The 21,717-nt window shown below is 50.9% G+C and overlaps 1 protein-coding gene across 1 annotated transcript in view; it reads left to right on the forward strand.

Annotated features, from left to right (window-relative positions):
• DNAH1 (dynein axonemal heavy chain 1) overlaps positions 1-21,717 on the forward strand; it is a 67,372-nt gene that overhangs the window by 38,759 nt on the left and 6,896 nt on the right. Inside the window, exons 41-63 of the mRNA XM_031058155.1 lie at positions 886-1,026; positions 1,521-1,681; positions 2,359-2,516; positions 2,639-2,812; positions 3,188-3,226; positions 4,308-4,486; positions 5,609-5,839; positions 7,176-7,372; positions 7,741-7,876; positions 9,025-9,233; positions 9,998-10,169; positions 10,551-10,742; positions 11,283-11,393; positions 12,369-12,554; positions 17,221-17,412; positions 17,873-18,040; positions 18,311-18,502; positions 18,903-19,034; positions 19,211-19,336; positions 19,777-19,896; positions 20,688-20,801; positions 21,206-21,366; positions 21,484-21,709. Of these exons, the coding sequence (XP_030914015.1) occupies positions 886-1,026; positions 1,521-1,681; positions 2,359-2,516; positions 2,639-2,812; positions 3,188-3,226; positions 4,308-4,486; positions 5,609-5,839; positions 7,176-7,372; positions 7,741-7,876; positions 9,025-9,233; positions 9,998-10,169; positions 10,551-10,742; positions 11,283-11,393; positions 12,369-12,554; positions 17,221-17,412; positions 17,873-18,040; positions 18,311-18,502; positions 18,903-19,034; positions 19,211-19,336; positions 19,777-19,896; positions 20,688-20,801; positions 21,206-21,366; positions 21,484-21,709 (3,717 nt within the window). The remainder of the gene's footprint in view (positions 1-885; positions 1,027-1,520; positions 1,682-2,358; positions 2,517-2,638; positions 2,813-3,187; positions 3,227-4,307; positions 4,487-5,608; positions 5,840-7,175; positions 7,373-7,740; positions 7,877-9,024; positions 9,234-9,997; positions 10,170-10,550; positions 10,743-11,282; positions 11,394-12,368; positions 12,555-17,220; positions 17,413-17,872; positions 18,041-18,310; positions 18,503-18,902; positions 19,035-19,210; positions 19,337-19,776; positions 19,897-20,687; positions 20,802-21,205; positions 21,367-21,483; positions 21,710-21,717) is intronic.

A 21,717-nucleotide genomic window follows, 5' to 3' on the forward strand; every position in this document is an offset into this window, starting at 1 on the left:
GGTGGCACAGGTGTGGCTGCTGGAGGACAGGACGGAGCTCATATGCGTAGATCTGTCTGTTTTAGAAAGCAGTGAACGACAGCAGAAGAGCTGTGTGCAGCAGAGTCTGGAATGGCAGCAAGGCAGATAAATATTCCATCTTTTTCACAAGAGACAGCAGTATAGGGCATGTCAGGGTCATCTTGACTGACAGTCACCAGACTCTGGGCTAAAAGGAATTTAAGGAGGGAAAATGCTTCCCCTTCCTGAAATGAAACAAAGAACCCTACATGACTGTCATGTGCTTAACAGAAGGTGCCAGTGTGGTCACTGTGGGAAGGCCACATGGGGTGGTCAGGAATGCAGATTTTCTCCTGTATTGTCCAGCACTGTCCTGGCAGAAGCTCTATCTCATTTGTATAGTGGCCTCTGGGAGGCTCATCTGCAGCTTCAATCTAGCACAAGAGATCCATATCTTGTACAAGTAGAAAACCTCATGTGCCTCTGAGTGTGACATGGGTGATAGCACGGAACAGGAAGACAGGAGCCCAGATAAGCCCCCTTTGGCCCTCTGCCATGGGCAGAATCCCTGTTCTTGCAGATATCACAAGTGCTCCATCCTGCTTTGATCCCAATTCTCAGAAGGGAGGGCAGGTGTGTTGCTGCTGGGGCAATGACCTCCAAGTCTTGGGCTCTGTCCCTCCCAAAAGTAATGAGTCAAACACTCCCAGCATTTCCATACAGAAAGGTAAGGGTGGCAAGGCTCTACAGAGGGGCTGGAAACCTGAATTTCTCATCAGAATCTGAGCTATTACACAAGGAGCAGTGACAGGGAAAATAGGAGAAATAGTTTTCCTTTTCTTAGAAGGGATAGTTGCCCCCTCTAAGCAGACTCCAATCTTTCAGGTGCACTGGGAGGTGTGGCTGGATGCTACAGCAAAGTTCACCATGGTTCCAGACACCAACTTCTGTGACGTTATTGTGCCCACAATGAACACAGTCCGAATGGCCTATCTGCTGGAGCTGCTGCTCACCAACCATAAGCCAGTACGTGCCCAGCCTTGTTTTTGAATTTTTGATTCAATCTCTTCTTCTCCCAGTACAGTCAGAACTTAACAGCTGCCTAATACTTTGAGATTATTTCCCACTTCCATGGATTTGTATTTCTCTACACCAAATCTGTGCTTAAGCACTGAGAGTTATCCATTCCGTCCCCAGGTACCATGTCAGGACCCCAAAGGGATATCAACACGCAGTTGTTCAATGAAAATGCAGCAATTGCTGGATAGCCCATCACCATCCCTTTTTACCTGTTTCCTGCAGCTCCATTTCATACTTCTCTGGTTGGATTCTATCCACACCAAGAGATTTTGGTGTTAGGCAGCTGACCTTATTGAAGAAGCAAGTCCAAGAGTCCTCTCCCAACCTTCAAATGCCTAAAAGAGCAGTAACCTCTTTTCTGGCTGCATTTCCTCCAACCAGTGTCAGAGTTCTGAGAAACACAGGCTGCTTGTCTATGAGTATGCTAATTGTGCTTCTAGGTTCTTTGCATTGGTCCCACTGGCACAGGGAAGACTCTCACAATTGCTGACAAGCTCTTGAAGAACTTGCCTAACAAATACATCGCCCACTTCCTGATGTTTTCAGCACGCACCTCTTCTAACCAAACCCAGGATCTCATCGACAGCAAACTGGATAAGAGGCAAGATTCCTTTCTGTGTGTGCAAAGGCAGTATCCCTGAGCTGAGTGTTTCTATCACCTTGGCTCTTTAGTTTCACCCCCGAGATGTGAAGGGGCCCTGAGCACGTATAGCTGTGGACAACATGTAGGACACACAGTACATCTGAGCTGGGATTGTGAGAGCCAATAATAGCTTGTTATAATGGCAAGAAAGTGAGAAGGATTAGTGAGGGTCGGTAAAAGTTGCTCCAATTCTAGTTATTCCAGAAATACTACATTTCACAGCACAGGTGTTTGCAAACCCTGGTGTGGGATCTTTACAGAAAGTGATGAAGGGAGAAAATGTGGCTGCCCACCCGCAATCCCACTCCCCACAGTAAACAGCTTCCATTTCACCTCCCTGGTCAGCCACTGGTTTGAAGTTTCCAACAGATTCATGGACTCAAGCTTCGCTTTTATTTGCACCCATTTACTCCTTGGCATTGAGCATAAGTAGACAAAATTTCACTTGGAGAGAAGCCAGTGCCTCGAACATTGCTCCAGATCTTTTCGATGCGAAGGCCCTTACAAAGGAGTGTATCAAGTGTAAAAAATAGCTGAAACTGTTGACTCAGAAAGCATACAGAGAAAAAAAAAATGCTTTTGAATCAAGTTAGAAGTACCTTTCCTGTGTCCTGACACGGGTTCTGTCCTTGCAGGCGGAAGGGAGTATTCGGGCCTCCAGTTGGTCGGTATTTCATATTTTTTATTGATGACTTGAACATGCCCATGCTGGAGCAGTATGGAGCTCAGCCTCCCATCGAGCTGCTGCGGCAGTGGATGGACCACCACGGCTGGTACGACCGCAAACAGATCGGTACGACCCGGATCCCTGGCCAGAGCTCTTGGCCTGTTAGAGATGTGTACCTGCCCTGGAGATCTGTGGTGAGGGATTTTAGCCACAACTCAGCACTCATTCCTGTTTTTGCACTCTCAAAGGTACTTTTAAGAAGCTGGTAGATATTAATTTTGTCTGTGCCATGGGACCTCCTGGAGGGGGAAGGAATCCTGTCACTCCTCGCCTCACTCGCCATTTCAACTACCTCTCCTTCACCGAGATGGATGATAGCAGCAAGAGGAAGATCTTCTCCACCATCCTTGGCAGCTGGATGGGTAAGTCCTGCAGAAAACTGCCACCTTCTCCTCATGTTGAAAGTCACCTTGATGACAATGGAGTTTGGAAGGGGAGCAATCAATACTGATGATCTGATCAAAGTGTTGAAAGCTGGAACTTGCAGTAGTCACTCAAAGGTGCTTTAGGGAAAGTGTTTTATGAGGCTTAGCAAACAGAGAGTTCATACCCTATTTAGTCTCAGGGCCAAACCCTGCTGGTGCAAATCAGCAAACTTCAGCTTTGCCTTTCACAGTTTCAATATGTTATCCTATAGCCTGGGCCTTTCAAAGAGGATTTTATTTGTGATGGGTGATGCAGATATTCTTAACCTCAGCAGGTAAAGCTGGAACTAATTTTTTTTGGTCTTTTTTTAGATGGATTCCTAGGAGAAAAAAGTTACAGAAATCCAGTGCGTAAGTAAAAGCAGAAAGATGAGAGAGACTGTGAACAGAACGAGCTGGTGAGCACAGCATGGCACAGCTTACCTGTGCATTCAGCAGACAGACACTTGTCCAGACAACAGCCTTCTGTGGAAGCAGAGCCTTCTGTTACTCTCCATCTGCTGCAGCCTGTGGACAGCTGAGCAGGGTGGATCAAGCATGGTGCTACAGCCACCATGAAAAAAGGGTTCATTTGGAGTGAAATGAGTCCTCTTGTACTTGACAGGGTGGGAATTGAGGATCATCTTTGCAGATATGCCCTCATCTGCAAATCTGCCAGTAGAAAGGAGTGAGAATAGTCAGCTATGGGAGAAGCAAAGCAGAGCTCTCTGAGTGCTTGCAATATTCTGAAGCACAGTACCTGACTGTGATCTCAGGGGCACACTGAAACATCTAGCTGTGATTTAGAAAGAAATTAAAGGATTTTTGAAAACATGCAAAAAAGTGCAAAATGCTGGGATGTTACAGGGCTCTACTTCTCCAGGAGTGTTTGTAATAAACTTCATTGGGAGAAAAAAATAATTATGCTCTAAAACTGGCAGCTGTGTTTAAATCTTGCCAGACTATTGCCTAAGAAATTATTCCTCAGTGGCTTTGCATTTGCTGAGCATAATGAATTGCAGGGGGTTTAGCTAAGAGGGCACTCACACCTTCTAGCTTAAAAGTAGCTGAGATTTCACTGCGGGAGTGCAGGGAAGGAGAAGGAAAACCTGTCTGGAATATTTCAGGTAGGCATCAATTACCTGTCTGGCAGTGCCTCCTCTGTTCCTGGGGGGCATGAAGTCTTCACACCACAGAGTGGCTGTAAAGCATTCTTCCACCCCCAAATCTGCTTCACATTAGTTGATAAACCCATTAGCAGCTGTCCACTGCAGTGAGCAGGTGCTTGGACAAGTCCCTCACTGTCTCTCAGAAAAAAGCAGAAAAAAGTATGTTCCTGCCCAAGTGCTAGCCAGCGCCTCTGCCACTCAGTGCCACCTTCCTGCACTACAAACACCTTCTCAGCCCAGAGCTACCATCTTCACATCCTCTCTGACTACTTCTGTCTCTGCAGCGGGAGCAGATGCAGTGAAGGACTTGAACGAGCCCTTAGTCAATGCCACGATCTCCGTGTATATGACCATTACATCCCAGCTGCTGCCCACACCAGCAAAGTCACATTACACCTTCAACCTGAGAGACCTCTCCAAGGTGTTCCAGGGCATGCTCATGGCTGAGCCTGGCAAGGTCGAGGTGAGTCCTCCCATCAGCACAGCCCTGCCACCCAGGGCAAGACCAGAAATCACAGAATGACCAGGTTGGAAGAGACCTTTAAGGTCATCAAGTCCAACTCCTGCCCCAACACCTCAACTAAACCATGGCACCCAGTGCCACATCCAATGTTTTTTTAAACACATCCAGGGATGGGGACTCCACCACCTCCCTGGGCAAACCATTCCAGCACTTTATCACTCCTTCTGTAAAAAACTTTTTCCTAATATCCAACCTATATTTCCCTTGGCACAGCTTAAGACTGTGTCCTCTGGTTCTGTCAGTGCTGCCTGGAGAAAGAGACCAATCCCACCTGACTACAGCCACCTTTCAGGGAGCTGTGGACTGATAAAGTCACCCCTGAGTCTCCTTTTCTCCAGGCTGAGCACCCCCAGCTCCCTCAGTGGTTCCTCACAGGGTTTGTGTTCCCAGCCCCTCTCCAGCCTCATTGCCCCCTCTGGATGTGCTTGAGCGTCTCAATGTCCTTCCCAAACTGAGGGGCCAGAGCTGGACACAGCACTCGAGGTGTGGCCTCAGTGCTGAGTACAGGGAAAGAATGACCTCCCTGCTCCTGCTGGCCACACCATTCTTGATCCAGGCCAGGAGCCTTCTTGGCCACCAGGGCACTCTGCTGGCTCATGTTCAGTCAGTTGTTGACCAGTACCCCCACGTCCCTTTCTGCCTGGGCACTGTCCAGCCACACCATCCCCAGCCTATAATGTTGCAGGGGGTTATTGTGGCCGAATAAAAGGATCTTTCAAAAAACACACAGGAAAACCATACAAATTAAATCAAACTAGTGAAAGATAGGAACAAAGAACATAAAATTTAAATCTCTCAAAGAAAGCCTTACATATGGACAAATAGAGGGAGATAAACTGATGCTGTAATGAGCTCTCTGCAAAGCAGCTGTTTTAACAAGAGTTGCTTTTGAGAGGAGAAGGGAAGCAGCTTCCTCCGCCCAGTTCTTTCTCTGCTCCTGTTGCCTTGTAATGGGAGTGGAGCTGGCCACATGCTGGGCAGGAACCAGCTTTGCTGACAGCAATGCTCATAACACTTCTCTGCTTTTCTCATGGGGGCTGTTTTGCTGGGATTTCCTACCAGGACAAAGAGCACCTGCTGAGATTGTGGTACCACGAGAGCTGCCGGGTCTTCCGTGACCGCTTGGTCAGTGACGAGGACCGGACCTGGTTTGACAACCTAATGACAGAGAAGATGGTGGAGTTTGGCACCACTTTTGAGGAGGTCATTCCCACCCAGCCAGTTCTGTTTGGAGACTTCATGGAGCCAGGTGCCAATGTCAAAGTGTACCAAGCAATCGAGAGCCAGGATAAGGTAAGGACCCTGGGAATCACGTTGGGAACTACGTTCACATCTTCCCAGCCTTCTACAAACAAAGGAAAACAGTAATAGTAACAATAGTGGTGCTTTAATTAGAGGTGTCTGAAACTACAAACCATCCCAGGGGTCTCCTGTGGAATCCTACCACATTTATGAATAGTGGCTGTATTAGTTGTGATGGGCAGTTGAGGTGGAACAAGCTGTCTCTGCACTGCAATCCTGGAGGCAGCCTGCTATGCCAAATCTCCCAAATGAGTCACACTTGGGACTGAAAAGTGAAATTTGCTGGAAAGAAATGGCACATTACCCCCAAACAATACTACTTTTGCCATTAAAGACTTCACAATTGACCTTTACAAGTAATTAATGTTACTGCCAGACTCCCTGTTGGAGAAGATACTGGGAGTACTTGGATAGTGGTAATTAAGCAAAGGCAATGAGTGGTGCGTTTTGCACTCATTATCAGAAACAGATGATTATTCTGTTGTCTCTCCTCTTGTGATAGCTGTGTGACAAGGGCTGGTAATTAACTGAGCTTTCCAACCCCTTTTGCAAAGTAGGTAGGCCTGTCCCCCACTGAGGTGAGCACAGCTGGGACAGCCAGACATAGAGGCAGCTGCACAGTCCCCACTGATGCACACGGGACTTTGGCATCTAGGCAGGGATCTCAGCACTGTATGAATTCCAGCTGGTGTTACTTTCCCAGCTTCACAGTGAGATTGCTGACGATCCAATCCCAGATGTCTTCATGCTTCATCTCCTTCTCTGGCCTGAGGGTGCTGTTGAGGGGAGCCCTGGGAAGGGCAAGAGAAACTGCTCCTGCAGCTATTCCATGTGATGGCTGGACTGGGAGAGGAGTGTGCTCTCCTACTCATCTACAGCCAGTGTTGTTTTCTTCCCCAGCACCTGCGCTTTCCAGCCAGAATCCTAACCACAGGATTCAGCAGCAGGCAGTGGTCAGCTGTAGAGCAAGGAAACTAACCCAGAGGGAGGCCCTGGAGCAGTATGGATCAGGCAGCCATAAGCTCTTTTATTTTGAACTACACCCTGCTGTTTCTCGAGGCAAACAGCACAGTTGGGAACAGCAGACTGTAGTCACTTGCCTGAGTTAGTTTAAGGTCACCATTGAGCATCTGCTGCCACCACCACTAACTAAATTCAGCACATCCAATGGCAGCTCCTTAGGAGCCCAGAGGAGAGCTGCTCCCAGACTCTGTTAAGCCCCAGGCTCTGCCCTCCCCTACTCCTGGCTGTGCCAGCAGACAGAACCCCAACACACACACACAATTGCTTTTATCTGGTAGCCACAACTGAGTGTTTCTGCCCACAGCTGAAGGTGGTGATTGAGGACTACCTGGAGGAGTACAATCAGAGCCACAACCCAGAGCTGAAGCTGGTGCTGTTCATGGATGCCATTCAGCACATCTGCCGCATCAGCCGGATCCTGCGGCAGGCTCCGGGGAATGCCCTTCTCCTGGGGGTTGGGGGAAGTGGGAGACAGTCTCTCACCAGACTGGCATCTCACATGTAAGTAATGCACTCCCACCTATGCATGGAATGGGGAGCAGCTCCACTGGGGCTGCATTCAGAGAATCTCTTTTTCTGCCCTTCCCACTGCCAGTTGCATGTTTTTCTGGCTGCTGACTCCTCAAATGAGTCAAGAGTTAGGACTCAGTTAACATGCACATCTGCACTGGGTTTCTGGCAAGCTCAGGTATCTCTGCCTTGTGTAAAACATGCTCCTGGGTTGGTGGCTGTCCTTGGTGCACAAGGACAAGCATGTGCTCGGGACTCACTGTAGGAGAACAACTTGCTTGAGTCCTTTCACCCTGAGTCCACAAAGAGAAGAGAATGGTTTAATTTGGTGTAACTCCACAGGCTTCTTTTTCCATTAGGGCAGATAATGAATGTTTCCAGATTGAACTGTCCAAAAATTATGGCATGGCTGAATGGCGAGAGGATGTGAGGAAGATCATGATGAAGGCAGGCCTTCAAAGTCTACCCAAGACCTTCCTCTTTGTAGACACACAGGTACAGGACTATTGGCATGGTGGATTCCATCTCAAAAGGAGTCAGAAACACATCTCTAAGCTCAATAAATTCCCCTACAGGGTATTAAGGAACTTGACAAAACCAGACACAACCTGTATTTCTTCAGTAGCCCATATTCATCATCTTATAAAATAGCCCCAGGGAAACCAGAGGTGGTGCATTTATTGCTAGAGGGTCTGTAGAGCTGTGTGTGAGTGGGTGGATTCTTCTCTTGCTCAAGGAAGCTTCTTTCAGCTCCATCCAAAGGTTTGGTGGGTACATAGATTTCAGCTGTCTGAAACTAAGCACTACTGGCCACTGATATTAGAAGTCCTAAGTAAAATTATTCTTTCCCTTTTCAAAAAGAGAGTAGATTTAGGACCTTACGCCTGCTGGTTCCACAGGATAATGCTGGCTGTAAACTGTAACTTGCTAATGAGTAGGCCAATTTCCACTTCTGGAATCACAGTTATGTTCCCCATAGGCTTTTTTACTGCCTTCATTATCATAGGAACCATTCCCTTGTGGCAGAGCCCTAAGCAGTGAGATGAGCATCAGTCAAATGCTACTTGTTCTTGCAGCCTTTTCCCTGCAGTGAGAAGCATATGTGGGAGCAAAGGGGCCCAGGAGGATGCATTTAGTCAAGGAGATGGATGCTGTGTATTTCTGATGTAGCAAAGGTGGAGAGGTGAATGTAGCACTGGAGGAAGATCGTCCCACAGCCTGTGACACATCCCTACAATTACTCTGTCTCCCACATTGATAAGCTTTATTCTAATAATGAAGTGTTCTGTGCTGGAAGAACGAAGACCTGGAGCAACCAAGGTGTCTGGGGTCTGGCTGCAGAAGCAGGGAAAAAGAGCCTGAGCTCAGTTTGTCTGTAAGGAGACAGGGAATGGGCAGAAGGATGGTTGTTCTCAAACACACCCTCCCACCCCTGAAATGGCTGAAACATGGCTGTTTAATTGGAAGTGCTGGACAAGAATCAGGGTGTGCCTTTCTGGAGCCAAATCATCACAAAAATTGTTTCTTATAACTGAGGCTGAGGGCTGTATTTATGCAGAAATTATCTCCATGGCATGTGAGACATGAGCGTCTTCTGACTTAAGAAATTGCCTTTTTTTTTTTTTTTTTTCCCATCTACTTAGATTAAAAGTGAATCCTTCCTGGAGGATATCAATAACTTGCTCAACTCTGGTGACATTCCCAACATTTACAGTCCTGAGGAACAAGACCAGATCATGACAGCTATGAAGCCCATTGTTCGAGACCTGGGCCAGCAGCCCACCAAAGCCAATTTGATGGCTGCATACGTAGCCCGGGTCCGCAGCAATATCCACATGGTCCTGTGCATGAGGTACACTTCAGGCCTACACCTCCATGCTTTCAGTGCTAATTATTCCCTCCTTATCCTTTGCCTTTCATCACTGTGTAATGGGATCTTTATTTCCAAGCCCCAGCTTTTGGAGAAGGAGGAAGAATAGGAGTATGGTTTGCATAACACCTTCCCCCAGGACTAGAATTTTACTTTTTTTTTACACTTTGCTGGTCTCAAGACGAAGTTTGAATTTTTCAAGAGCATGATTATGTGTGATTCAGATGAAACATAAGGTGCCTCCTCCTCTCTGCACCATTGAATTTGGGGCTCAGTTGCACTATGTTTACTCATTAATTCAATGCATAGTCCATAACCAGCTTGCTCCTTTGCAGGAGGGATACCAGAAGGTACAGGGCATTCTCAGTGCAAGAACAAGTAGAAAAATCAGGGCCATGGTTATGGTTTGGTGATGGGATCTCTGCATTCACCTGCTTGAAATAAACTTCAGAACACATTTATTTTTTTATCCCTTAAGTTTGTCCCTAGAGAGCCACCCATAAAAAAACATCACCCTACTACCATCTTAATACTTCCAGAATATCCTGAGCCAAGGAATGAGCTCAGACATGCACCTTTGGGCATGCAGCTCACTGCCTGAACTGTCATTCCTCTTTTCCTTCCCTGGGTGTATTCCTGTCCCTCTTGCTCCACAAAGTATCAGGGTGGTTCCATGGAAGGAAAGATATTTTGTCCTGTATGTAGAGCCAGCTGTAACACATCTTCTCTGCACGCCTTGCCCTCAGCCCCATCGGAGAAGTGTTCCGTGCACGCTTGAGGCAGTTCCCCTCCCTTGTGAACTGCTGCACCATTGACTGGTTCAATGAGTGGCCTGCTGAAGCCCTGCAGAGCGTGGCCTCCTCCTTCCTGAACGAGCTCCCACTCCTTGGCAGTGGCAATGAGGATACCAGCGGGATGGTATGTGCCACACATGAGATACTCTGCTCCCATGAGTTCCGTGCGCTGTGTCTCTGCATCCACCAAGGCAACAGATGCAGGGCACCTTCAGAATTGTCCTACCCTGCAGCAGAAATGTTCCATGGCAGGATCATTCAAATGCAGAGCTGCATAGCTTTTGTATGCCTTGAAAGGGGCTTAGCCATTTGTCAGCCCTCTGTGGCACTAAAGCCCCCACACACAAATAAGCTCAGCTATGACTGTATGGTTTGGTTTGTTTCTTCATAAGCTCCTTTTGTTCTCTCTGGGCATCACACAGATTTGCCTTTCACATCTTCAGTACTGAATGTTTCTTTCCTTTGTTTCCTTTCCTTTCCTCGTTTCTTTCCTTTCTACTCATAGATTCAAGTATGTGTAGCAATCCACCAGAGTGTGGCAAAGAAGTGCCAGTTGTTCCTAGCAGAATTGGGCAGACACAATTATATCACTCCCAAAAGCTACCTGGAGTTCCTCAGCATCTTCAGTTCCCTCATTGGAAAGAAGCAACAGGAACTGAAGACAGCCAAGAACAGGATGCAAAGTGGCCTAGACAAGGTTTGTCCCTCATAGCCAGGAAGGTTTTGGGGCCACCCCTTACACCCTCTGAGCAGTGTATTTACAGCTGCAGAGATGCAGTGAGATGTCCTACCCCTGTCCTGTGTAACAGGAAAAAGGTCAGGCTAAAGCAAGGGAGAACTCTGCCTTCTGCCAGGGCCAGGCTTTCTGAAGGACTGAGTCTGTAACAGCTCTAAAGAATAATGATCCCCAGTCTTTGGGGACCACAGACCTCTGTGTAGCTCAGCTCTCAGGATGTTCCTTATTAACCTTGTAATTGAAAGCTCTCTAACAGAAACATTGTTCTGCTGCCTCATTGCCGCGAGCTTTATGAAGCAATGCCTAGCATGTGCAGGTAACATTAGGCAGTGCTGGTTGTAAGCACACCACAGTGTCAGATTGTTGCTTAAGCAGGAGCCAGGGCAAGACCTGTGCTTTGCACAGCCCAGCACCTGGCAGGGAGCACCCTCCAGAGCAGCACAGCCCTTTCCTAGGGCTTTTCCTCAGGGCTTTGCTCTGAGCTCTGCTTTGCTCCCACAGCTCCTGCGAACAGCAGAGGATGTAGCCAAGATGCAGGAGGAGCTGGAGTCCTCCCGCCCTCTCCTGGCACAAGCAGCCAAGGACACCGAGGCAACCATCGAACAGATAAAGGTACTGCTGCAGGCAGTAGCTGACTGGACACAGACTGGAGGGGCCTGGCAGGGATTGTGCAAAATCCTGCTTGATCAGAGGTAAAAACGCCTCAGATTGGCACGGCAGATATTTGTGCAGAGCTGCAGTGACAGCACCAACTGCCTCCTGCTGGGGTCCTGCTCTGCTGCTGGTGAGCAGCGGCTGTTGCAGAAGCAATGGCTCCCGTGCTCCTGTCTGAAAGCACCACCCAGGGTCAGTCAGCCAAGCGCCCAGGCCCTTGCAAGCACAGTCTAGCAACACTGACACAATCCCGAGGTGGCCTGAGCAGCTCTAAGCCACACTCGTTGAACAGGATCATTCCTCCACATCCCATCCCCAGGGAGCTGCCCCAGCTGCATCCTGCCCCCCCAGTCCTCAAAGACCGTCACACAGCCACTCATGCCACTTCAGAAGAGGGAACTGTTCTGTGTTGGCTGTCACTGCCTTCTCTCCTTGTGTTCCCCCTTGCTGTCTCCTGCTGTGGGGTGGCCACACTGGGACAGCGAACAGGGACACTAACATAACACAGCACTGCATGCAGAGTGGAAAGACTCTGCAATCACCTCAGTTCCCACACAGCAGATCTATATTCCACATTGTGCCTCCTGGTGGTGTTTTAACCCTTGGAGTATGCAGAAGTGGCAGTTTTAGAAACAAACCCCTAAGCATCTCTTCCTATTCCTCCATCTCCCTACAAATTTGCAACCCTATGCATCCTCTACTTGTGCCAATAGGAAAATGGGCAGAGCAGCTAATTCCTGCAAGACTAACATCATTTCAGGCTGACAAACACTTTTCCCAGTATGGTGCAGGAAGGGCATCCCCTGCAGCAGTTAGGGCCCTGAGGTCTGCTGGAAGAAGACACACAAGCTGCCAGGACAGCTGTGATCCTTTCCTAGCAGTGCCCAGCCAAGCTCTGCCTCCAGCATGTTCCTGAGGCTGTCTCTGTTGCAGGTGGACACAGCTGTGGCTGAAAAGACAAGAAGTGCTGTGCAGGCTGAGGAGGCAAAGGCCAATGAGAAAGCTCAGACAGCCCAAGCCATTGCAGATGATGCTCAGAAGGACTTGGCTGAAGCCCTGCCAGCCCTGGATGCTGCTCTTGCCAGTCTGAAGAACCTCAACAGAAATGATGTTACAGAGGTAACTGTGTCAAGGGAGAGGGTGGCAGAGCTGGGTCTGCTCAAGGACAGCATCTCCTTTGCAGCAATTCCCTTTCAATAGGCTTGCAACATCCCCAGCCTTTTCCTCCATCCATCCCTCCATCCCCCTGGGCTCACCCTGGGCAGCTGCCCATGCAGCTTCTCACCCTCCCTCCTTCAGATGAAAATTGAAGGGCAGAAAGGCAGTGAGTGGCCCCTGGGTGTTTCTAGCATGTCCTGGAGAGGCTGTCGAGGAGGGCTCACCTCACATGCCTGTCCACAGGGGTAGGTACCGCCAAGCAACCCCAAGTACTGACTGAAACAAAGGGACAGAGCTGGCAGCACCCTGAACCTGCAGAGTCTTTGTAAGGGGATCCACCACAGGCAGAGAAGAGGCAGCAGGCTGAATTCAAGGAATACTGGCTTGAAATAGGCTCGTGAGAGAAAGAAGGGTGATTCTGAACCTGCAAGCATCACAGCCAAGACAGCACACTCAATAAGTACAGATTTCACCACACAGGGACTGCAGTTGCTCTGCAGTTGCGAGTAACAGACCTTTTTATTCTCCCAAAAACACACAAAACCCCTTTCCTCAGAAAGCAGGGAAAGACACAGACAGTGTTGGTCCACTTGCCCCCAGCACCCATCCTCTTGTAGAGCTGGCACAAGAAGTGTCTTGTCTGTCCAAGGTTTCCAATGCCACAAGAGGTATCAATTTCTTACAGGTCATCTTTACCAGCCCCCAGAAACTCTGTATTTAAGGATTAAGCTTCTAGTTTCTTATAGATCCAGCTGCCAGGTCATGACACCAGAGCAGAGACCACCAGAGTTCTCTCCCAGTCTAGAATTAGGGACCCAGCCCAACCAAAAGAGGACACCACTACTGTGGCAGGGAGCAAGGATCCCTTTGACCTACTCCCTTCCATAGGGCAGCTCCCTCGGGGGTCCCTTGGAAGAGGCTGATGCCTGCTTCTCCAGCTCCTCCACCTCCTGCCTCAGCCTGTCCTCGTTGCAGTAAAAATGCACGTAAAGGCTGCGCTCTGCCTGCAGGATGGGATCCTCCAGAGACTGGCGCTTCAGCTCCAAGTCACTCAGGAGGTCTGCCAGCTTTTGGTAGAGGTCATCCTCCATGATGATCAATTGCTCCATCAGCTCAGAGATTTCCTAAGGAACAGAGCCCAAACTCATCTGAACATGGAGAAATAAGGGGATTTTGGTAATGCCTGTGGAACAGCTCAGCCCCCCAGAAACAAACTACCCACCCAGCTCTGGCCTCCAAACCCTCCCAGTCCAAGGAGCAGAGGTGGCTTACTGGGACACCTTAGCTAAGGCACCCCAATCACAGTGAGAATCACCTTTGTCCCATAGCCAGACACTGCCTCACTGGAGGGTTTTTGGAACAAGGCAAGGCTCAGGCCAAGCTCCCCTCCCTCTGTGGCTGAGAGGCAGCCAGGTGTCCGCCCTGCACCCAGGAAGGATGGCAGAGGGCCCCAGGGCTGGCCCTGCCACCCAGCAGGGCCCAGGGGAGGGGCAGTGCTGCCTTACCGGCGAGGAGAGCTGCAGCTGGTTGGAGCTGCTGTACAGCTGGTGATAGAGCACTTCCATGGAGGACTCCAGGGCAGACACCTGGGGCAGAGGAGCTTCCAGCTGGGCTTCCAGTGCCCTCTTGTCCTGAACCAGCTGGGAGCATTTGGCTGCCAAGGCCGCATAGCTGCGGAAGGGCTGCTGCTTCTTCTGATCCTTCCCCATCAGCATGTCCCAGAGCCTGTGAGAGGGGACAGCCAGCCAGAGCTGTGAGTGCAGCACCAGTACTGAGCAGGAACAGGGCTCTGAGGTTGTTGTGCACTGTAAGACTGGGATGCAAGCTGATGTGTGTCAGCAATGAGAAGACAGCCACTCCTGGTGAGCATCCCATGTCACAGAGCTCTGGGGAGAGCTCCATAGCTCCATTAAGGAGCAGGCTGGCTCAAGAGCCAGTTTGTGATTTCTTTTTGGCAGACACCAGCACCAGCTGCTCCAAAACTGTGTGGGGAAGACTGAGAAGACCCAGTCAATGCAGGAGAAAGGTCTTGCTCTAAGCAGCTTGTGGTTTCTTGTGGCCCAGTACCCCTTCTCCATGGCTGAGGACTTGCCTTTACACTCTCTACCTTAATAATCTAGAAAAAACTTCTGTTCTCTGTACTCATCCCATTCTCCAAGCCCATACTTTGTTTCATCAGTCCAAGCCAGCCAGAAAGAAGCAGATCTGGGGCATTTCACACCACCATGGAGTCACAGTGGCTCTGCACCAGCAGAAGAGCACTGCTAGTCTGTCTGGTAGCTTGGGTCTGCTGCCTGTCTCAGCCATTCCCACACCACTGTCCCCACACCCAGTTTGTTCTTCAAGCTCAGACCCCCCCAGGCCCTTACCGTACAGCAGTGAGGTCTTTGGGGTCTATCCATTTGTGTGGATGACCCTTCTGGGAGGGCTTGGCACCTCTGAAGTCGATCTGCTGCTTTGGCAGCCTGGTCTGGGATTCCCTCATGATGGTTTCAATCTTCTCCAACCAAGCAGCCTTGTGCTCCAGCTCCTTTCTCTCCCGTTTCAGCTGCAGCTCCAGCAGCTCCAGGCGGCTGTGCTGGCTCAACAGCCACGCAGCCACCTCCTCCTGCCTCCTGGCAGTGTCCTGGAGCCGGGCCACTCGCAGGCTGAGGTGCCTGTGCAGGATGGGCAGGCGGAGGCGGCGTGCCTCTGCCCGCAGCAGGGCCGGCAGCCGCTGTGCCAGCGTGTGCGCGATGTCGGAGCGCAGGGCGCGGAGCTGGCTCTGCAGCTCGGCCTGCACGGCCTGCTGGGCAGGGGACACAAACACAGCCCGGTGACACTGCGCTGCCTGCCCCTGCCACCCCCTCCCAGCTCGTCAGCACAGGCAGACCCTGCCGCAGAGCATGGTGCAGGAATGGGGGCACTGGCCTACCTGGTTATCCTCAAGAGCGTCCAGAGTCCTCTGGGCCCACTCCAGCGCAGCACGGGCGCCTTCCACTTTTGCTGCTGTGACTATAACCTCCCTCCGGGCACAGACATGAGCTGTCTCTATTTGGCTCAGCTCCTTCCAGAAACTCTCTTGGTCCTCCAGCAGCTTATCTTCATCAGTCCCAAGACTTTTTGGCCTTGATGTTTCCTTGGTGTCCCTTCTCTCTGTGACTTCCTGGCTGCCATCTCTCTCCTCACTCTCCACACTCAACATATCTCTCTCATTCCCTCCTCCCTCTGCTAGGAGCTCTGACTTTGAGCCTTGGACCAATTTTCCCCAGCTTGCTGATGCCCCCCCACACAGTGTTTTTGTGCATTCTTGATAAGGAGCTCCTCTTCTTTCTTCTGGTATTTCACAGTAAGAGTCCATTTGTGTCTCAGCCTCCAGACCTTCCTTCAGGCTGCTCTCTCCCTGTGCACTTTCTTCCCAAACATCTGAAGCCTGAACACACTCTGGTAGGACCTGCTGGATGAAGCTCTCAAATGCATCAGTGGCCTGTTGTTCTTGCTCCAGGTAAGGAGCAAGATCCATCTGGCACAGCAGTGTCAGCAGCTGGTCCATCCCCGTGTTCTCAGGACACTCTGACACCTGCTTTGCAGCCTCGCTGACCTGGCTCAAGAAAGCTCTGGTTTTGAAGATCTTTGCTTTCAAGTCCATATGAGCCACCCTCAACTTCTGCTTCACCAATTTCTCCTCCTCCTCCAAATACTTCTGCTCCTGCTGCAGCTTGTTTGTCCAAGCCAACAGCTTCCTGTACCTCCAGAGCTGGCGGTCATGGTGGTGCTTCAGCTCCTGAAGCTCCTGCTGCAGGGCCTCTTGAGAGGGCCCCTCAGCCACTATGGAGCCTGGGAGCTGCAGGACCTGGCAGCACATCTGCAGGGCCTCCTCCAAGGCATCACCTTCCAGGATGGGTTTGCCTGCAGCCAGCAGGGCCTCATAGGCCTCCACCTCCGCTGGGCTCAACACATTCTCCTCACCCACCGTGCTGCAGAACCACTCGAGGAACTGCTTTGTCTCAGGGCAGTCAAAGAGCCACTCAAAGTCCTTCTCACAGAGGGTGTCTGCATGGGGGTAGATCAGTCTCAGCTTTGCCATAAAGTCTGCTGCTCTGTTGACAGTGTCCAGTGGGAAGGCCTGGGAATACCTCCAGCTGAACATGGCAAGGACAGTCAGCACTAGAAGGGAAAAAGCAGGAGTCATCCTCAGAGGTCCTGACACCCACAGTCATCCCAAGGGTGCTGCAGCAGCACTGCTAGGTGCCTGCTGGAGGGGAGGCTCAAGCAGTCCCTCCACAGGTGCTGAAGACTGGCTCATTGCTGTGGTGGGGTACAAGACAAATAAGAGCCCACAGAACAGGGGGAAAGCCTGCCTGTGTCCCATTTCCATACAGCCTTCTCCCTAGGACCATACAGATTTATCTCCTTTGCAAAGACATATTCAGCCCATAGGGACTCACCTATTAGAGTAGCAGAGCAGGCTTTTTCAGCCTATGTTTAGTTTGCTCCATGCCCTTTCTGATTACCAGCTTTCCCTTCAAATGCCTCTGTCTTTCCTGCCTCTGGTCCCAGTCTCCTCTGGCCCAGCTGAGGGAGGGATGAACACCCCCTCTCCCAGAGAATCAGGTTAACCCCCTGTTTCCCATTTGGGTTTTTACAGGTACGAGCCCTGCAGCGGCCTCCCCCTGGTGTGAAGATTGTGATTGAAGCTGTCTGCATTATGCATGGAAAAAAGCCCAAAAAGGTGGCAGGAGAAAAGATAGGCACCAAGGTGGATGATTACTGGGAGCCAGGCAGGGCCCTTCTCCAGGACCCAGTGCAGTTCCTGAACAGCCTGTATGATTATGATAAGGTAAGCAATGGCAGAAGGAAGCTGTGGCTGGGATCAGATATTGCCTCACACACATCTTCTCACAGCAGTAACAAACTGAGCTCCTTGTGGGCAACACCCTTCAGCATGACCAAGGATGAGGGTGTATTTGGCCTGGAAGCCCTTATGTGAGTTGGGTACACTTCACTGCCCTGGGCAATGGGACCCAGACACAAAAGTCTTCACATTCTGTCCCCCTGCTCTTTTGTGGGAAGGAGCTAGATAGAAGTGGTATGGGAAGAGATTTACCCAATCCCACAGTTGTGTCTCCCAGACCTCAACATGCAGTCATTTGATTCCTCTTGCTCCAGCACGATGCCTTGACCATCCTGTCATGTCCTGGGGTGCTGCTGCCTCTGGGGGAAACCCTTAGGAGATCAGTGATGAGCATGCTAGAGATCTGACTGAGGAGAGTCTCCTCCTCTCCCACTGTTCCTTGCAGGACAACATTCCAGACAGTGTGATCAAGGCCATCCAGCCCTACATTGACAATGATGAGTTCCAGCCAGCTGCCATTGCCAAGGTGTCCAAAGCCTGCACCTCCATCTGCCAGTGGGTGCGTGCCATGCACAAGTACCACTTTGTGGCCAAGGTCGTGGAGCCCAAGCGGGTAAGAAACTGTGACCCAGTTACCTTTGCTGTTCAGGAACACAGCACTGGCAGCTCCCTCCTGCAGAAGCTGCTGGGAATCACTACATTCTGCAGGTCAGGATGCAATGCCTTCATCATCCAGGGATTGGTTGACTGGGATATTGAGATATCAGTAGCTAGCACTTATCAGCAAGAGCTTTTATGGAAAACCAACTCTTGCTTCAAGATCTCTGGCTTTTGGGGGAAGAGCCTGACCACATTCCCACTGTTTCCTTGTGCATGTCCCCAGCAAGCCTTGCGGGAGGCAGAGGAGGACCTGCGTGCCACCCAGCTGGTCCTTGACGAAGCCAAGCAACGCCTGAAGGAGGTTGAAGATGGCATTGCTGCCCTGCAAGACAAGTACGAGACCTGCAAAGCCAATAAGGAGGAGTTGGAGAGGAAGTGTGAGCAGTGTCTGGAGAGATTGGCCCGTGCTGACGTGGTAAGGGACAGAACTAGCTTCTGCCTGCTTATGTGAGGCAACTCAATTCCAGATCAAGCAGCACAGTGGTGAAAACATCCCTGTGCCTGCAGCTCATGACAATCCTAGGCTGAAGCTACCTGGCCTGATCCCAGCAGCTCAACAGGACTGGAAAGCTAAGCTAGCCAGGCACTGATGTAAAAAGCTGCTGTCCTCCTGTGCACAGCTTCCTCAGTTAACAGCAGGTCTTTCAGAACATCTGAAAGCAGCCCAGTAATCCCAGGATTGAGTGCTTAAAGCCAAACAGAATTTAGAATATGTCAGGGGTCACCCCAACCTCTGGTCACCTGCAGAGAGCAGCAGGTCCAGGACACAAGGATAGACCTCAGAGCAACTCTCACATGTGCAACTTATCCCACAGCTCATCAACAGCTTGGCTGATGAGAAGGTGCGCTGGCAGGACACTGTGGAGAGCCTGGATGACAAAATCACCAACAGCTCTGGGGATGTGCTGGTTGCAGCTGGCTTTGTGGCCTACCTGGGCCCTTTCACAGTAAGTGTGCAGTGGTCAGGGAGAAAGGACACAAGGGTGCGAGATCCCTCCAGGATCTCTGTCCACTTGTGCAAGAGGCTGCACAGGGCCCATTTGAATGGGAACAGGAAGGTTTACATACTCACACAGACTAGCTGCAACTTAAAGAAAGGCTGAGATGGTGTTTCTCATGGCAGGGAGACTACCGTGCAGCACTGTCCAAGGAGTGGATGGAGGAGCTGGCCAACAATGACATTCCCCACAGCGAGGATGCAAGCCTCATCAACACCCTTGGAGACCCCGTGGAAATCCGCTCCTGGCAGGCAAGTTTCAAAAAAAAACCCAAACCAAACAATACTTGAGGAAGAAGGGGCCTGAGGTAACGGCCAAAACTGTCAGCTCAGCACTCACCAGGATCCCCTGGACCAAAGGACAGGCCCCCACACCAAGCAGCTGGATAATGGCCACACTGCAGAACTGGAATTGCTGCCAGGCCTGGGCAGCAGCAAAAAGGGGATCAGCCTTGCCCTGTAAGGCTTGTCCTTTTCCAATGCCAGGCCCAGAGCCAAGCTCTGGCCATAGCCTGCCCAAGCCTGACCCCACTGCACAGCCCCACCCCAGGGCTTGGCTGCTGGCAGCGGTACCTTCACCACCATGCCCTGTCCACCCTCTGGGAGCACTCAGGGGCCAGGGCAGCAAGGGCTTCTCTCTGGTAACCCATGTGCACTACCAGGTGTGCCAACAACTTTTTCTACCCTGTTAGATTGCTGGTTTACCCAACGATGCCCTGTCTGTGGAGAATGGGGTGATAACCCGATTCTCCCTGCGCTGGAATCACTACATAGACCCACAAGGACAAGCAAACAAGTGGATCAAGAATCTGGTAAGAGCTGTGGGGAGGAAAGCCAGATCTGCCAGGACAGGGGAAACAGCTTTCTGTCAGGAGCTGTGCAGAGCAACCTCAGGCTTTGGGCTCTAGAGCTGCAATGCCCCATGCTGTGCCAGCCCAACCCAACCAGCACCAGACAGTCTCCACATCCACATTCATCCCAGGTGGATTTCCCTTCCCAGGGAAAGCAGCACAGGGCAAAAAGAGCCCTCATATAAGCAAGCAAATCCTATTCCCACTCTGATGGGTGTCCACTAACATTCTGGGAGGCTTCACCTCACAAAACAACACCAGCATCTCCCATAATGGTTTTCAGTTTTCTAGCACAGAAGGATTAGGGTAGCTTTACCTGGCTGCTCAGTGCATTCCCTACTGCCAAAGTGCTGAAAACACTAACTAGCACCTCTTCTGCCCTTTTGAAGGATCAGGCAGGAAGCTGAGGCAGCTGCTCCTGCTTTGCTCCCTGAGAGCTTTTCCCACCCACCTGCTCTCACTTTGTAGGCTCTGCCCTTAATTAGCAGTGTGGGGCTCCAGAGGGATATGGCTCTGTGAAGGAGATGGTCCCTATTTCCCCCTTTTCTGCTGTGTCATTCAGCTCTCTCTAGTTCCTGCTGGTGTGGGATAAGCTGGCCAAAATAGCTAAAGTCTAGCTGAGCAAGAAAAACTATTATTTCTGCTGCCCCAGAGAGCTAAATCAGGCCAATAAGAGGTGTACTGTGCATCAGAGCTGGATATGAAGGTGGCAGGACAGCACAGAAACCCTGCCCTCCCCTGCTGCCTTCCAGGAGAGAGAAAACAGCCTGGAGGTGGCCAAGCTGAGTGACCGGGACTTCCTCTCCACTCTGGAGAACACCATTAGCTTTGGGAAGCCCTTCCTGCTGGAGAATCTGCTGAAAGAGGTCTGGTGTCTCCCCTTGGCAAGGGAGGCAGGGAGTGCCTGGCTGAGCTGTAAGGGCCCAGCTGGCCAGGGTGCCATGGGGTGGGGTGTGTTTGTAGGTCTCCGTGGGCAGGCAGAACTTGCATGGATGAGTGAGTCCCATGCCTTGGCCAGGGCTCCAACACCCTGACAGCCTCCTGCACACACTGGTGCTCTGCCAGCAGGCATCTCTGCCTGGGAGGCAGGGCCATGAAACACAGTTGCTGTCTTCACATTTAGGGTCTAGTCTCACAGGGAATCTTGGAGCTCCTCTGTCCTGAGAGCCTTCTGACTCTCCTGACTGCAAAGCCTGGGGCAGAGCAGGATGCCTTCCCTCACAAGAGGGAGCCATCCCAGCCTTCCTGTGTTTGTCCTTCTCTGGTACAGACCTTCAAACAGCAAGGCAGCACCGTGCTGAAGCTGGGGGATACAGTGATCCCCTACCATGACGATTTCAAGATGTACATCACCACCAAGCTGCCCAACCCTCACTACAGCCCTGAGGTCTCCACAAAGCTCACCCTCATCAACTTCACCCTCTCACCCAGGTACCTGCTTTTACCCCATTAGTTGCCCATGCTGCTCAGCCTCATTTTGCAGTCCTCAGCCCCTCGGGCATGTTGCCCCCTCACCTGCCACCCTCACTTACATGGCTTTTGTTTTAGTGGCTTGGAGGACCAGCTGTTGGGAGAAGTGGTGGCTGCAGAGCGGCCTGACTTAGAAGAAGACAGAAACCAGCTAATTATTAGCAACGCCCAGATGCGTCAGGAGCTAAAGGTGATAGAAGACCAGATCCTCTATCGGCTCAGCACCTCTGAAGGAAACCCTGTAGATGACTTGGAGCTCATCAAAGTGTTGGAGGCATCCAAGCTGAAGGCAGGAGAGATCCAGGTCAGAAG

This window comes from Geospiza fortis, unplaced genomic scaffold (genome assembly GCF_000277835.1).
Source record: "Geospiza fortis unplaced genomic scaffold, GeoFor_1.0 scaffold78, whole genome shotgun sequence".
NCBI classification, from domain to species: domain Eukaryota; kingdom Metazoa; phylum Chordata; class Aves; order Passeriformes; family Thraupidae; genus Geospiza; species Geospiza fortis.